Source organism: Dipodomys spectabilis, unplaced genomic scaffold, assembly GCF_019054845.1.
Source record: "Dipodomys spectabilis isolate Male_0828 unplaced genomic scaffold, ASM1905484v1 ptg000213l, whole genome shotgun sequence".
Classification (NCBI taxonomy): domain Eukaryota; kingdom Metazoa; phylum Chordata; class Mammalia; order Rodentia; family Heteromyidae; genus Dipodomys; species Dipodomys spectabilis.
The window spans coordinates 832,729-849,494 of NW_024870890.1; the positions used below are offsets into that span (position 1 = coordinate 832,729).

The 16,766-nt window shown below is 53.6% G+C and overlaps 2 protein-coding genes across 8 annotated transcripts in view; both read right to left on the reverse strand.

Annotated features, from left to right (window-relative positions):
• Rab23 (RAB23, member RAS oncogene family) overlaps positions 1-16,766 on the reverse strand; it is a 40,707-nt gene that overhangs the window by 14,028 nt on the left and 9,913 nt on the right. For 2 of the 7 annotated variants that reach the window (XR_006150187.1, XM_042696959.1), the window contains exon 1: positions 1,718-2,442. Coding sequence is in view for 6 of the 7 variants with exons in the window: in XM_042696959.1 (XP_042552893.1) it covers positions 1,718-1,872 (155 nt within the window). In the remaining variant the exon portion in view is untranslated. Of the gene's footprint in view, positions 1-1,717; positions 2,444-2,538; positions 2,564-2,905; positions 2,977-16,766 lie in introns of those variants that run through there. The other 5 variants (XM_042696963.1, XM_042696962.1, XM_042696961.1 and 2 more) reach the window with 5 other exon arrangements.
• On the reverse strand, positions 2,351-4,759 carry LOC122122644 (collagen alpha-1(I) chain-like). The gene has a single exon (XM_042696957.1). The coding sequence runs from the start codon at positions 4,757-4,759 to the stop codon at positions 2,351-2,353; it is 2,409 nt and encodes an 802-aa protein (XP_042552891.1).

Here is a 16,766-nt window from a genome sequence, read left to right on the forward strand (position 1 = left end):
TATAATTTAGCATAAGTTCATGCCCAACAGCACTACAGATCAAACTACTGTGAGTCCTGTCTGCACAAAGCTTATCTATCTAACCCATGCATTTTCTCTGTAGGAAATACTTCATAGCCTCCTTGCTCTTAGGAAAGTAGACAGCACTCAGCACTGCACTGGGAGGACACTTTCAAAAAGCAAAAAAGTGAAAAAGGTGACATTGTGCAGAGCATTACAGAAAGGACACATTCTCACTGTGTAAGAGCTGAAGCCGGGAGACTGAGCTTGGTTTCAGCTGGAGAAGTATATGCTGGGAAACTCCTGTATCTATCCACAAATGACCAACAAACACTATAAGTGGACAGATTTTAGCAAGTAGCTGAACAGTCAGGATTAACTATATGCTAACTATGTATTGTATATTACCTGATTTCAGGCAATAAGTACAAAAACATCAAAACTTACAGCTGAAGCTACTTAAAGCATGTTTAGAGAAAGGAAGCAAATAAAAAGTATAGAGCACAGATAATAGGATACAGATTCAAAATTATCTTTGAAATGACGAAGACAGCCTTTCCTTGTGTGATGTTAATATCTAGCCACAAACATTTGTTTAATGTTTCTTATGTCTATAACACCCTTTTTTTGGTCAGTCCTGGGGCTTGAACTCTGGGCTTGGGCGCTGTCCATGAGCTCTTCAGCTCAAGGTGAGCACTCTACTACTTGAGCCACAGCACCATGGAGATAAGAGTCTCACATACTTTCCTGCCTGGGCTAGCTTTGAACTGCGATCCTCAGATCTCAGCCTCCTGAGTAGCTAGGCTTACAGTCAGGAGCCACTGGCACCCAGCTCTGTAATACATTTTTTTAAAACCTAAAATAGTCTTGAAAGTTTCTCAAAACTAATAACAAAAGGCATTACTCTAAGGGTTTTAGTATCCAATTAAATTCCCTAAAGAGTTTCTTTTCATAGGCATATTTGATCCTCCTAAATCTGATTTATTTCTTTGGAATAAAAGCAAATTATTTGCTCTCCAACTTCTCTTTGTACTCTTGTCTAATTTTACAAAGAGAGGAAACATTATAATTTAGAGACATGGATAACTTCTAAATAAAAAAAAATAGAAATATTAATCAGAACATCAGTCTGTGTTTAAGAAGTACCTGAAATGTAATTAATAATTATAAAACATATGAGAAGGAAAAAAAGTAGGTAAAAGGAAAAAAAATGAGAGAAAAGCGGAAAAAATGAAAAATAGACCAGGCACCAGTGGCTCACCTCTGTAATCCTAGCTACTCAAGAGACTGAGATTTGAGGATCGAAGTTTGAAGCCAGCACAGGCAGAATAGTTCCCAGGAGACTCTTATCTCCAATTAACCACTCAAAAACCAGAAGCGGAGCTTTGGCCCAAAGTCGTATACAGCAAGCCTTAGATCCCAGGGACAATGCCCAGGGCTCGAGTTCAAGCCCCATGACTAGCCAAAAAAAAAAAAAGGAAAACTAAGGAGCAAGAAATAAGGATAAAGATGTTTATGGTTAGGCCTGGCATGGCGGCTCAGGCCTGCAAACTGAGAACAAGAGGCAAAGGAATATGGGTTGGGCCACACAGTGAGACTGTTGAAAAACGGCTGTCCTAGCTGTGAACATGGATGGCACTGTGATTATCCGCTATTATTCCAGTGAGCGTCTTACATTACAAATCCAAAGAAGTGAATGGAACAGCCAGGTACATACTGGATCTGTCGCTCCAGAAAGTCCACTCCGATGGTTTTCTTGTAGTCCTTTGTGAAGACGCCCTTGCAGTACCGCTGGATCATGCTCGACTTGCCCACCGCCCCGTTCCCCACCACCACCAGCTTGATGGCCACCTCCATGTCCTCCTCCAGCATCTTGGCGCAGACACGCTCTCGTCCCAGGGCCTGGCCGCCCCTCCCAGGCCTGTGGTTTAAAATGGAGATCTTTTGACTACAAAATGTAGTCAGCTGCAGTTATTTCATCGGGGAGGAGCAGCTCGGCAGGAGCAGGAGACGGCGCTGACCGCGGTGGTGAGCCGGCTCCCTTCCTGTGAGGCCAGAGAGGACAGACTAAGGAGCCAGCACCTGCAGTCATGGGAGCAAACACCGCGCTTCTCGGTCCTAAGTTACCCTCCTCCGCCCTCCTTCACACGGAGTGTGGACGGGGGTTCTGACGATTCCCCTCCGGCCTCTCCTCACGGCTCCAGTGCCCATCTCCAAGACAAACTTTCAGAAGAGATCCGAGGAGGAAGTCTCACCCCGGGGTTTGGATAAGATGCCCAAAGACACAGAAGAAAAGTCAACAGCCTGGGCTTCATCACAAAAAAGCCTGCGCTTTCGGAAGGGGATGAACTCAAGCGGAGCTGCAGACCAGCGGCGTCCGAGGCGCCGCGCACGCACCGGCGATCACGCAGCCCATCTGCAACAACGCGCGAGGAGCCTCAGAGTCCACGCGAACCTCTAACAACCCGCGCACACAGACCCGGCCGGCGCCAGGCCAGAGCCTCACCGGGACGCGCCCCGCGCGGGGCCGGGGCCTACCTGGGCCGGGGTCCTCAGACGGCGCGGGCGCGGGCGCCCCGGGCCGGGGCCCGCATGCTCCCCGCGGGGCGGGCGCTCGCACGGCCGGATCCACGACGCGCGGCACCTGCGGAGACCAACAGCCCGGAGGCGGGCGTCCGGCCGGGGCTCGGGGCCGCGGGGGCCGCGTGCGAGCAAGACGGAGCGCCGGCCCGGGGCGCCGCAGCCCGGCCCCCGCGGGCGACGCCGGGGCTCCGATCCTGCCCGCCCGGGGCCCGGGGGCCTCCGCGCGTCCGCCCCGGCCCACCGGGGACCTGGCCGAGGGCGAGGGGACCCCGGCCTCCCGGCCCGGCCGCCCCGCCCGGCCTCCCGGCCCGGCCCCGCTCACCGTCCGTCCTGGTCGCCGCCGCCCGGCGGGCCCGCGCCGCCCTCTCCCCGCTGGCGACGGCGGTGGTCGGGTTGCGGACTCTGCGCGGGGCTCCGGCCGAGCGGCTGGCGGCGGGGCCCACCGGCGCCGAGCTGGACGCTTCTCGCCAGCGGAACGAAGCGCTTCGGCGCTTGCGCGAGGTCTGCGCCGGGCTCGCTCTGCGCACGCGCGCCTCCCTGCCCTGTCAAGCCCCGCCCCGCCGGGACACGCCCCAGCCAAACCACGCCCTCTAAAGCCACGCCCCCGTCGGGGACTTAAAGCGCGCGGTCTCCGGCGTCCCCGCCGTTCGCACTTGCCGCCCGCGTGCGCGTCGCGGCCAGCGACGTCCGCCGCTGCCTCCGGGAGACAAGGCGCCTGGGTCCGAGGGGGCTCCCTTCCCGCGGAGCTCCCGTCCCCGGCGTGCTGGGCTCGAGCCCGGGGCGGACGCCGGGACGCCCGGCTGCAGAGCCCCGCGGAGGCCGACGGCCGGCGTCGGGTCCGCAGCCGCGTCCGCGCCACGGCCCGCGCGGGGCGAGACCGACGCCCGCGGCGCACGGGGTGAGTGAGCGCGTGCCGGGGCAACGCGGCGCGGGCCCGACGGCGGGGCCGACCGGGGCGGCCGCGGGTCCTGCCCTCGGCCCGCCCTCCTTCCCCTCCGCGCCTCCCTCCCCGCGTGCCGTCCGCCCTCGTCCCCGCGTCCCCGCGTGCCGTCCGCCCTCGTCCCCGCGTCCCCGCGTCCCCGCGTGCCGTCCGCCCTCGTCCCCGCGTCCCCGCGTGCCGTCCGCCCTCGTCCCCGCGTCCCCGCGTGCCGTCCGCCCTCGTCCCCGCGTCCCCGCGTGCCGTCCGCCCTCCTCCCCGCGTCCCCGCGTGCCGTCCGCCCTCCTCCCCCCGTCCCCGCGTGCCGGCCCCCGCCCAGGCCGGAGCCCCGCGCCCTCGGCCCTCGCTCCGTTCTGCCGGCCGCTCGGACGGGCCTGGCACCCCAGCCCCGCGCCCTGCCTCTCTCTCTGGCCGGTCTCGCCGTCGCCGGGAGCACGGCGGGCAGGGCGGCCTCTGCAGGGCGTCCGGGAGGCCCGGACGCAGCTGGCGCGCGCCGGAGGAGGGCCGACCGCCGTGGGGGCTCGAACCCAGGCCCGACACCGTCCCCAGCGTTCCCCGCTCGAGGCCCGCGCCCCCCACTGCGCCAGGGCTCCTGCCCTGGCCGCTTGGAGCCATGCCGCTCCGACCCCAGCCTGCAGAGTGGTCGCGGGAGCCACTGACCCCCAGCGGCCCCGAGTTGGAGTCCAGGGGCCCGGGACGGCTGCCCCGAGTTGGAGTCCAGGGGCCCGGGCCCAGCTGCCCCGAGTTGGAGTCCAGGGGCCCGGGCCCAGCTGCCCCGAGTTGGAGTCCAGGGGCCCGGGCCCAGCTGCCCCGAGTTGGAGTCCAGGGGCCCGGGCCCAGCTGCCCCGAGTTGGAGTCCAGGGGCCCGGGCCCAGCTGCCCCGAGTTGGAGTCCAGGGGCCCGGGACGGGTGCCCCGAGTTGGAGTCCAGGGGCCCGGGACGGGTGCCCCGAGTTGGAGTCCAGGGGCCCGGGACGGGTGCCCCGAGTTGGAGTCCAGGGGCCCGGGACGGGTGCCCCGAGTTGGAGTCGAGGGCCCCGGGACGGGTGCCCCGAGTTGGAGTCGAGGGCCCCGGGACGGGTGCCCCGAGTTGGAGTCCAGGGGCCCGGGACGGGTGCCCCGAGTTGGAGTCCAGGGGCCCGGGACGGGTGCCCCGAGTTGGAGTCCAGGGGCCCGGGCCCAGCTGCCCCGAGTTGGAGTCGAGGGGCCCGGGACGGCTGCCCCGAGGTTGGGTGCTCATCTTTGTGTTCTTTTGTGTGTACTAGCGCTTGAACTCTGAGCAGGACACAGATGCTTTTGATCAAGGCAAAAGCAGGGCGGAGGAGGGTGGGGGGAGGGGCTGGGGAGGTAGGCGGGGCCGAGGGGAGTGGAGGGAGGGGCCTGGAGGAGGTAGGCGGGGCCGAGGGGAGTGGAGGGAGGGGCCTGGTGAGGTAGGCGGGGCCGAGGAGAGTGGAGGGAGGGGCCTGGGAGAGGTAGGCGGGGCCGAGGAGAGTGGAGGGAGGGGCCTGGAGGAGGTAGGTGGGGCCGAGGGGAGTGGAGGGAGGGGCCTGGGGGAGGTAGGCGGGGCCGAGGAGAGTGGAGGGAGGGGCCTGGAGGAGGTAGGTGGGGCCGAGGGGAGTGGAGGGAGGGGCCTGGGGGAGGTAGGCGGGGCCGAGGAGGGGAGGAGGAGGGGGCCTGGAGGAGGTAGGCGGGGCCGAGGAGAGTGGAGGGAGGGGCCTGGGGGAGGTAGGCGGGGCCGAGGAGAGTGGAGGGAGGGGCCTGGAGGAGGTAGGTGGGGCCGAGGGGAGTGGAGGGAGGGGCCTGGGGGAGGTAAGCGGGGCCGAGGGGAGTGGAGGGAGGGGCCTGGGGGAGGTAGGCGGGGCCGAGGAGAGTGGAGGGAGGGGCCTGGAGGAGGTAGGCGGGGCCGAGGAGAGTGGAGGGAGGAGCCTGGGGAGGTAGGCGGGGCCGAGGTATGGGAGGCTGTGCAGATGAGTTCAAGCCCCATGAACACAAAAAAGGCAGGACAACATAAATACTGGGGTGTGGGTGTGTCGGTTGTGGGGCCTGCACTCTGGGCCTGAGCGCTGGCCCTCAGCTCAAGGCTGGCACTCTACCTCTTGAGCCACAGCGCCACTTGCAGCTTTGTCTGTTAAGGTGGTGCTGAGGAATCGAACCCAGGGCCTCATGCGTGTGAGGCGAGCTCTCTACCGCTGAGCCACCTTCCCAGCCCCCTCTACAATTTTTTTTTTGGGGGTCCGGTCGTGGGGCCTGAACTCTGGGCCTAGGCGCTGTCCCTCAGCTCTTCAGCTCAAGGCTGGCACTCTACCTCTTGAGCCACAGCGCCACTTGCAGCTTTGTCTGTTAAGGTGGTGCTGAGGAATCGAACCCAGGGCCTCAGGCATGCAAGGCAAGTGCTCTACCACTGAGCCACCTTCCCAGCCCTACAATTTTTTTAACTGTACAAAAGCGGTTTTGATTGGACATTCAGCAAATCCTCCCAGCCATGGCCACGGGCGTGTGTATGCCCAAGCTTCCTGCCAACTGCTGTGCCACCCCTTGGTTCCCTCCTGACAAAACGACTCCGCTTCTGGTACTCATTGTAGTGAAACTGTAGATTCCTTGTTTAGGAGTTACACCACGAAAACAAATATTCTCCTGCTGATACTTCAGTCATATTTGCGTGTGTGTCTCTACAGTTCCTTACCTAGAAAACTTTAGAACTCTCAACCACATTTAAATATTGTGCCAGGCGCCAGTGGCTCACGCCTGTCATCCTAGCTACTCAGAAGGCTGAGATCTGAGGATCACAGTTCAAAGCCAGCCAAGGCAGGAAAGTCTGAGACTTATCTCCAATAAACCTAGAAAAGTGGAAGTGACACTGTGGCTCAAGCAGTAGAGCACTTGCCTTGAGCTATAGAGCACAGGGACAGCACCCAGGCCCAGAGTTCACACAACCAATAAAACAAAAATACTGTTTCGAAGAATGGTTACTTCTTAGAAGGGTGATGCTATAAACAGCCATTTGGGTACCATTTCTGGTAACCAACCAAAATGGGCAGAGGTATGAAAAGCTCAGGTCTATGGTCTCTGCTGTAGTGTGGGCGGACAGCCCTCGTGAAGGCCATGTGGCCACGTGCTATGGTCTCTGCTGTAGTGTGGGCTGACAGCCCTCGTGAAGGCCATGTGGCCATGTGTTATGGTCTCTGCTGTAGTGTGGGCTGACAGCCCTCGTGAAGGCCATGTGGCCACGTGTTAAGGGCGAAGCAGAAGGAACACTGAGGATGGGGCCTGGTGGGAGGTCTCTGGATCACTGGAAAAGGCATTGTGGAATCCTAGCCTCATTTTCCTCCCTTTTTCATTCGGCCTTGACACAGGAGCTTCCCCGCTGTGCTCTCTGGAGGATGTACTGCCTTCTTCCATGGCTTTCCAGGGCACTAGAGCCAACCAGTCATGCATTCAGATCTCTAAGGCTGAGCCGAAGTAACCTTTCTCCTTACAAATGAAGAGTCCGGTTTTGTTAGAGATAGAAAGCTAAGTCTCCAAAGCTGTTTTTTTTCCAAATAATTTTGCTCCTCCCAGAATAATAATTCTGCAGCTCTTCCAGCAGAAGGTCACACCTTCCTCAGTCTGATCAGAACCTCTAACTACTTTGTCCATGAAAATGTAGAAATAACGTTTGGATAACTGTGCTCAAGACTTAATTAGCCTCCTATCTCTCTCCTCTGAATTCACAGGCTGCGTTAAAAGGACGCAGATTGAGGCAGAGAATAAAGGCGCCTCCGAAGGACTGCAGCTGAGCTACCATGTACAGTCAAAAGCACCCAGTACCAGCCAAGCTGATCCTTGGTCCACGCAGAGCAGAGAGAAGGTAGGATGTGCGCCAATCATAAAATCACAACCAGACACAACATTACTGCTTTTTGAGTTGGGGTGTTACACAACAATTGAGAGTTAAAACAAGTTGTGTTAGCAGCAGGACATGGAACAAAACTCCATACACAGGCTGCTAATTCTAAGGGAGCTCTCAAATTTGAAGGGAGATGGGCAGGGCTTGCTCATAATTTTTTCCTGAGTAAGGAGTGCTGGGCTTCAGAGAAAGAAAGTTCAGGAAAGTGCTTCCAACATACTGTTACAATTCTAGTTGTAACTGGATAAACATTACAGATTATTTGGGGTGAATTGTCATCTGTATCCTGTCTGATTGTTCAGAAAAATAGAACTGAATTATTTCCTGATGTTTTGTGTGTGGAAGGGTGTACGCACTTTCTGAAACCCTAAATTTTACTATTTACACTAATGGAAGGGTGCCCATACTGGCATACTGTTGAGATTTAAAATGACTTGTGTTAAAAACTAAGTCCTCAAATAAATCTTGATGTCCCCCAAAAAGGTAAGTGTATGATTTCTGATTTTTTTTCCTATTTTGATTTAGCAAGTTGATGGCTTATTTGAGTATAGGTGGAGATACTTGATCTAAAGCCTTTATTAAAGCCAGCTGCGTTGCGTCCCTTGTTGCTGAATTTTGACAAGGCTTTTAGAGCTGATCAAGAGGTTTCGTCTGTCTTGTTTATACTGATGGATTTACATTGATTGGTTGCATATGTTGAGTCATCGTATTGGTAGTATGAAACCAACTTAAGCACAGTAGGCAATGCTGATTTTGGTTCATGAGGATTTCACCTACTTTGTGGTCTGTTTCATGGGCAGGATTGGTGTTGAGCTTTGTTGTGTCGGTTTGGTATTGGATATACAGTAAGATTGACTGGGGAATGAGTTTGGTACTGTTGCTTTTTTTTTTTTTAATATTTCATCGTGTAGTTTGAGGAGAATTACTGTGAGGTCTTCGAAAGACTGAATCTCTATATATGATGTTAGTATATGTGGAGGGGAAGGGAAAAAACAAATCGTTAAAACAGGGATACAGGAGGACCCATTGCAACAATGATGTACAAGTCCTTATGTCGAAAAGCGAACTTTACAACTTTGGTGGGAGGGACGGGACGGGGGTGGGGAAGGATACGAAGAGATGGGAAGGGAAAACAAAGGAGGAGGCTACAATGCTTGATAAGAAATGTACTCATTATCTTGCCCATGTAATTGTAACGCCTCTGTACAGTATTTTCACAATAAAAAGACTGAATCTATCTGGCTCCAAGTTTTACATGAAAATCTCATAATTACTGCTTCAGTTTAATTTCTTGTATGGCCCTATGTTTCTATCATTTAAATCAGCGTTTTATGGCAACGTTTTCTATGCATCCCAAATTGTGACTGTATCTAATGCGGGCTGGGTCTGGGCTTGGTTTCCCAGCTTGCTTTGACATGCGCCAGATTACCTTTATTGAATTTTGGGATTTCTCTTGGTGAGCGCCGGGGTGTATTTACTGAATTTCGTGGCTAATCTTGACTTGAGCAATTTTGAACCAACTGGTCTACATCATACTAAGATGGCTGTGGTTACAAATGACCCACATCTCCAGCTGTACCTTAGATATTGCACTGTCACTCGGCCTACTGCTATCCTAGTGTACACCATGAGCTAGTGGGTACCAACTCCCAGCGTTTCAGTGTAAACCCTGACCCATGCTAACCAATAGCATTGTACACCACATGCTCATCAAATAGGGCTGCTGCCGTCAAATTCAATATACATACACAAACATGCATTCTACTAAGGTAAGTACTGACACACTTTCTACTAAGGTAAGTACTGACACACTTTCTACTAAGGTAAGTACTGACACACTTTCTACTAAGGTAAGTACTGACACACTTTCTACTAAGGTAAGTACTGACACACTTTCTATTAAGGTAGGTACTGACACACTTTCTACTAAGGTAAGTACTGACATTGTGTACTACATGCTTGGCAAATGTGGCTGTTGCCCAATTATACCAACCTCTATATACTCTTTCATACATGATCAAACATGCATTCTATAAGTGTGAGTACTGCTTTACATTAAGGTAAGTCTGGACATCACAGTCTAGGAAGACCATATAACAATCATATAATGCAACTGTGCTGATGGTTAATGACAGTCATATTGACATCATTCCATCGTTAATTTTGCTTATGGTATTCAAACATCAAATCTATATCATTTAAATTCCAGCAGTGACAAGTGTGTGATAAACTATGAAGCCGCGTATGCGGAATACTTGTATTTAAAACATTAGTGCTGTAACTGGAAAGGGCCCGTGGATAGGCAACGTAACCATGCAGTCAGAAATTGCTGGCTTTGGCTCCCTGGCTCCTGTGGCTACTGCCTGACCACATACCATTCTGTGCCTTAATGGTAGCTACTGCCTGCTGACATGCCACTCTGCACCTTAATGACAGCTTTGTGGCTCCTGCCCACCAATGTGCCACTCTGCGCCTTCATGTTGGCTACTGTGGCTCCTGCCTGCCGACCTGCTATTCCTCCCCATGATGTCCACTACTGGGGCTACTGCCCAAAATGTGTCATTCTGTGCCTTTACCGTTGGCTACTGTGGCTACTGCCTGCCGACCTGCTATTCCTCCCCATGAGGTCGGCTATCCTGGCTCCTGCCTGCAGATGTTTTGTCTTAATGTTGGTATTGTGGCTACTGCCCACCAACGTGTCATTGTGTGCCCAGTGTTGGTAATATGGCTACTGCCTGCCAACGTGCCATTGTGTGCCCAGTGTTGGTAATTGTGGCTACTGCCCACCAACATGCCATTGTGTGCCTTAATGTTGGTATTGTGGCTGCTGCCCACCAACGTGCCATTGTGTGCCCAGTGTTGGTATTGTGGCTACTGCCTGCCAACATGCCATTGTGTGCCTTAATGTTGGTATTGTGGCTGCTGCCCACCAACGTGCCATTGTGTGCCCAGTGTTGGTATTGTGGCTACTGCCTGCCAACGTGCCATTGTGTGCCTTAATGTTGGTATTGTGGCTGCTGCCCACCAACGTGCCATTGTGTGCCCAGTGGTGGTATCGTGGCTACTGCCCACCAACATGCCATTGTGTGCCCAGTGTTGGTATTGTGGCTACTGCCTGCCAACGTGCCATTGTGTGCCCAGTGTTGGTATTGTGGCTACTGCCCACCAACGTGCCATTTTGTGCCTTAATGTTGGTATTGTGGCTACTGCCTGCCAACATGCCATTGTGTGTCCAGTGTTGGTATTGTGGCTACTGCCTGCCAATGTGCCATTGTGTGCCCAGTGTTGGTATTGTGGCTACTGCCCACCAACGTGCCATTTTGTGCCCAGTGTTGGTATTGTGGCTACTGCCTGCCAACGTGCCATTGTGTGCCCAGTGTTGGTAATATGGCTACTGCCTGCCAACGTGCCATTGTGTGCCCAGTGTTGGTAATATGGCTACTGCCCACCAACGTGCCATTGTGTGCCCAGTGTTGGTATTGTGGCTACTGCCCACCAACGTGCCATTGTGTGCCCAGTGTTGGTATTGTGGCTATTGCCCACCAACGTGCCATTTTGTGCCTTAATGTTGGTAATATGGCTACTGCCCTCCAACGTGCCATTGTGTGCCCAGTGTTGGTATTGTGGCTACTGCCCACCAACCTGCCATTGTGTGCCCAGTGTTGGTATTGTGTCTACTGCCCGCCAACATGCCATTGTGTGCCTTAATGTTGGTATTGTGGCTACTGCCCACCAACGTGCCATTGTGTGCCCAGTGTTGGTATTGTGGCTACTGCCCACCAACGTGCCATTGTGTGCCCAGTGTTGGTATTGTGGCTACTGCCCGCCAACGTGCCATTTTGTGCCTTAATGTTGGTAATATGGCTACTGCCCGCCAACATGCCATTGTGTGCCCAGTGTTGGAATTGTGGCTACTGCCTGCCAACATGCCATTGTGTGCCTTAATGTTGGTAATGTGGCTACTGCCCACCAACGTGCCATTGTGTGCCCAGTGTTGGTATTGTGGCTACTGCCCACCAACGTGCCATTGTGTGCCCAGTGTTGGTATTGTGGCTACTGCCCACCAACGTGCCATTTTGTGCCTTAATGTTGGTAATATGGCTACTGCCCACCAACGTGCCATTGTGTGCCCAGTGTTGGTATTGTGGCTACTGCCCACCAACGTGCCATTGTGTGCCCAGTGTTGGTATTGTGGCTACTGCCTGCCAACATACCATTGTGTGCCTTAATGTTGGTATTGTGGCTACTGCCCAACGTGCCCACCAACATGCAATTTTCTGCCCAGTGTTGGTATTGTGGCTACTGCCTGCCAACATGCCATTGTGTGCCTTAATGTTGGTATTGTGGCTACTGCCCACCAACATACCATTGTGTGCCCAGTGTTGGTATGGTGGCTACTGCCTGCCAACGTGCCATTGTGTGCACAGTGTTGGTAATATGGCTACTGCCTGCCAACGTGCCATTGTATGTCTTAATGTTGGTAATATGGCTACTGCCCACCAACGTGCCATTTTGTGCTTTAATATTGGTATTGTGACTACTGCCTGCCAACGTGCCATTGTGTGCCCAGTGTTGGTATTGTGGCTACTGCCAACCAACGTGCCATTTTGTGCCTTAATGTTGGTATTGTGGCTACTGCCTGCCAACATGCCATTGTGTGTCCAGTGTTGGTATTGAGGCTACTGCCTGCCAATGTGCCATTGTGTGCCCAGTGTTGATATTGTGGCTACTGCCCACCAACGTGCCATTTTGTGCCCAGTGTTGGTATTGTGGCTACTGCCTGCCAACGTGCCATTGTGTGCCCAGTGTTGGTAATATGGCTACTGCCTGCCAACGTGCCATTGTGTACCCAGTGTTGGTAATATGGCTACTGCCCACCAACGTGCCATTGTGTGCCCAGTGTTGGTATTGTGGCTACTGCCCACCAACGTGCCATTGTGTGCCCAGTGTTGGTATTGTGGCTATTGCCCACCAACGTGCCATTTTGTGCCTTAATGTTGGTAATATGGCTACTGCCCTCCAACGTGCCATTGTGTGCCCAATGTTGGTAATATGGCTACTGCCTGCCAACGTGCCATTGTGTGCCCAGTGTTGGTAATATGGCTACTGCCTGCCAACATGCCATTGTGTGCCTTAATGTTGGTAATGTGGCTACTGCCCACTAACGTGCCATTGTGTGCCCAGTGTTGGTATTGTGGCTACTGCCCGCCAACGTGCCATTGTGTGCCCAGTGTTGGTAATATGGCTACTGCCTGCCAACATGCCATTGTGTGCCTTAATGTTGGTATTGTGGCTACTGCCCACCAACGTGCCATTGTGTGCCCAGTGTTGGTATTGTGGCTACTGCCTGACAACGTGCCATTGTGTGCCCAGTGTTGGTAATATGGCTACTGCCTACTAACGTGCCATTGTGTGCCCAGTGTTGGTAATATGGCTACTGCCCACCAACGTGCAATTGTGTGCCCAGTGTTGGTAATATGGCTACTGCCCACCAATGTGCCATTGTGTGCCCAGTGTTGGTATTGTGGCTACTGCCCACCAACGTGCCATTGTGTGCCCAGTGTTGGTATTGTGGCTACTGCCCACCAACGTGCCATTGTGTGCCCAGTGTTGGTATTGTGGCTACTGCCCACCAACGTGCCATTTTGTGCCTTAATGTTGGTAATATGGCTACTGCCCACCAACGTGCCATTGTGTGCCCAGTGTTGGTATTGTGGCTACTGCCCACCAACGTGCCATTGTGTGCCCAGTGTTGGTATTGTGGCTACTGCCCACCAACGTGCCATTGTGTGCCCAGTGTTGGTATTGTGGCTACTGCCCACCAACGTGCCATTTTGTGCCTTAATGTTGGTATTGTGGCTACTGCCTGCCAACGTGCCATTGTGTGCCCAGTGTTGTTAATATGGCTACTGCCTGCCAACATGCCATTGTGTGCCTTAATGTTGGTATTGTGGCTACTGCCCACCAACGTGCCATTGTGTGCCCAGTGTTGGTATTGTGGCTATTGCCTGCCAACGTGCCATTGTGTGCCCAGTGTTGGTAATATGGCTACTGCCTGCCAACGTGCCATTGTGTGCCCAGTGTTGGCAATATGGCTACTGCCCACCAACGTGTCATTGTGTGCCCAGTGTTGGTATTGTGGCTACTGCCTACCAACCTGCCATTGTGTGCCCAGTGTTGGTATTGTGGCTACTGCCCACCAACGTGCCATTGTGTGCCCAGTGTTGGTATTGTGGCTACTGCCCACCAACGTGCCATTTTGTGCCTTAATGTTGGTATTGTGGCTACTGCCCACCAACGTGCCATTGTGTGCCCAGTGTTGGTATTGTGGCTACTGCCCGCCAACGTGCCATTTTGTGCCTTAATGTTGGTAATATGGCTACTGCCCGCCAACATGCCATTATGTGCCCAGTGTTGGTATTGTGGCTACTGCCCGCCAACATGCCATTGTATACCTTAATGTTGGTAATGTGGCTACTGCCCGCCAACGTGCCATTGTGTGCCCAGTGTTGGTATTGTGGCTACTGCCCACCAACGTGCCATTGTGTGCCTTAATGTTGGTATTGTGGCTACTGCCCACCAACGTGCCATTGTGTGCCTAGTGTTGGTATTGTGGCTACTGCCTGCCAACATGACATTGTATCCCCAGTGTTGGTATTGTGGCTACTGCCTGCCAACGTGCCATTGTGTGCCTTAATGTTGGTATTGTGGCTACTGCCCACCAACGTGCCATTGTGTGCCCAGTGTTGGTATGGTGGCTATTGCCCACCAACGTGCCATTGTGTGCCCAGTGTTGGTATTGTGGCTACTGCCTGCCAACGTGCCATTGTGTGCCTTAATGTTGGTATTGTGGCTACTGCCCACCAACGTGCCATTGTGTGCCTAGTGTTGGTATTGTGGCTACTGCCTGCCAACATGACATTGTATCCCCAGTGTTGGTATTGTGGCTACTGCCTGCCAGCGTGCCATTGTGTGCCTTAATGTTGGTATTGTGGCTACTGCCTACCAACCTGCCATTGTGTGCCCAGTGTTGGTATTGTGGCTACTGCCCACCAACGTGCCATTGTGTGCCCAGTGTTGGTATTGTGGCTACTGCCCACCAACGTGCCATTTTGTGCCTTAATGTTGGTATTGTGGCTACTGCCCACCAACGTGCCATTGTGTGCCCAGTGTTGGTATTGTGGCTACTGCCCGCCAACGTGCCATTTTGTGCCTTAATGTTGGTAATATGGCTACTGCCCGCCAACATGCCATTATGTGCCCAGTGTTGGTATTGTGGCTACTGCCCGCCAACATGCCATTGTATACCTTAATGTTGGTAATGTGGCTACTGCCCACCAACGTGCCATTGTGTGCCCAGTGTTGGTATTGTGGCTACTGCCCACCAACGTGCCATTGTGTGCCTTAATGTTGGTATTGTGGCTACTGCCCACCAACGTGCCATTGTGTGCCTAGTGTTGGTATTGTGGCTACTGCCTGCCAACATGACATTGTATCCCCAGTGTTGGTATTGTGGCTACTGCCTGCCAACGTGCCATTGTGTGCTTTAATGTTGGTATTGTGGCTACTGCCCACCAACGTGCCATTGTGTGCCCAGTGTTGGTATGGTGGCTACTGCCCACCAACGTGCCATTGTGTGCCCAGTGTTGGTATTGTGGCTACTGCCTGCCAACGTGCCATTGTGTGCCTTAATGTTGGTATTGTGGCTACTGCCCATCAACGTGCCATTGTGTGCCTAGTGTTGGTATTGTGGCTACTGCCCACCAACGTGCCATTGTGTGCCTAGTGTTGGTATTGTGGCTACTGCCTGCCAACATGACATTGTATCCCCAGTGTTGGTATTGTGGCTACTGCCTGCCAACGTGCCATTGTGTGCCTTAATGTTGGTATTGTGGCTACTGCCCACCAACGTGCCATTGTGTGCCCAGTGTTGGTATTGTGGCTACTGCCCACCAACATGCCATTGTGTGCCCAGTGTTGGTATTTTGGCTACTGCCTGCCAACATGCCATTGTGTGCCTTAATGTTGGTATTGTGGCTACTGCCCACCAACGTGCCATTTTGTGCCTTAATGTTGGTAATATGGCTACTGCCTGCCAACATGCCATTGTGTGCCTTAATGTTGGTATTGTGGCTACTGCCCAAAACGTGACATTGTGTGCCCAGTGTTGGTATTGTGGCTACTGCCTGCCAACATGCCATTGTGTGCCTTAATGTTGGTATTGTAGCTACTGCCCACCAACATGCCATTGTGTGCCTTAATGTTGGTATTGTGGCTACTGCCCACCAACGTGTCATTGTGTGCCCAGTGTTGGTATTGTGGCTACTGCCTGCCAACGTACCATTTGTGCCCAGTGCTGGTAATATGGCTACTGCCTGCCAATGTGCCGTTGTGTGTCTTAATGTTGGTATTCTCGCTACTGCCCACCAAGGTTCCGTTCTGTGCCTTAGTGTTGGCTGCTGAGATTCAATGACATATCAGCTATTGTGGCTACTGCCTGGCGATGTACCGTTCTGTGCAATATAGTCGGTGATTTGGGCTCCTGCCTGCCAGCGTGTCATTGTGTGCCTTACTACATAAAGTACAGCCTGGTGATAACGAGTCCCGTACTATGATTATGTGGCTCTTAGTGGAGCCCGCCACCCTCCCCGGGTGAGGTCTGGAAAACCGGCAGTGCTAAATCGAATCCCAGTCAACAGAAGAGCACTGTGTAGCTGTTGGGAAAGTCGTACATATCATGGAAATTGCAACCTGGCCAAAGTCTTCTGAAGTACTAAGCTACTTTGTGCACTCCTCAGCTCCATCTACAGCCTCCCAAATCCCAGGCTGCTGCAAGTATTCTACAACTGAGTATGTCGCAAATGGATACCAGGTGTGCCTGCCAAATGCTGATCTCCCTGATGTCCATGTTTGGAATGGGTACTGCTACTCCAATATCCCAGTCTGTCTCAAGTGCACTATGAAACCAACGGCCACCTGCCCTGGCAGTAGCCTATCAAACACAGCGTCTACCATGTGCAGAAAATGATGCTAATGCTAAATCACCGACGCAGCATGCAGCCAGTACCTCTGCTCACATTGTGCAAATGTTGTTCTGTGTCTTGTGCATTCCAGCAGTGGCTACTGCATCTTCCAAAGCCAGTCTATATCATACGCTATGTAGAAGATTTGAATCAACAGGATGCGTTCAGCCTCATAAACCTCCAGTCTTCCCAGGTACCATGAAACGCTGAAAGTCAAACATGGCATTCAGCAGCAGTGTCTCAAAGTGGTTCTCCCAAATCCACTTCAGGATCGTTGGAGTATGGCCGCCGTGTGACGACTAAGCAGGGTAGGGCTTGAACTCAGTATTAGGTGCGTT

Excerpts from the sequence above, each read along its gene's own strand:
- LOC122122644 (XM_042696957.1), bottom strand. The coding sequence starts at position 4,759 with ATGAGCACCCAACCTCGGGGCAGCCGTCCCGGGCCCCTCGACTCCAAC.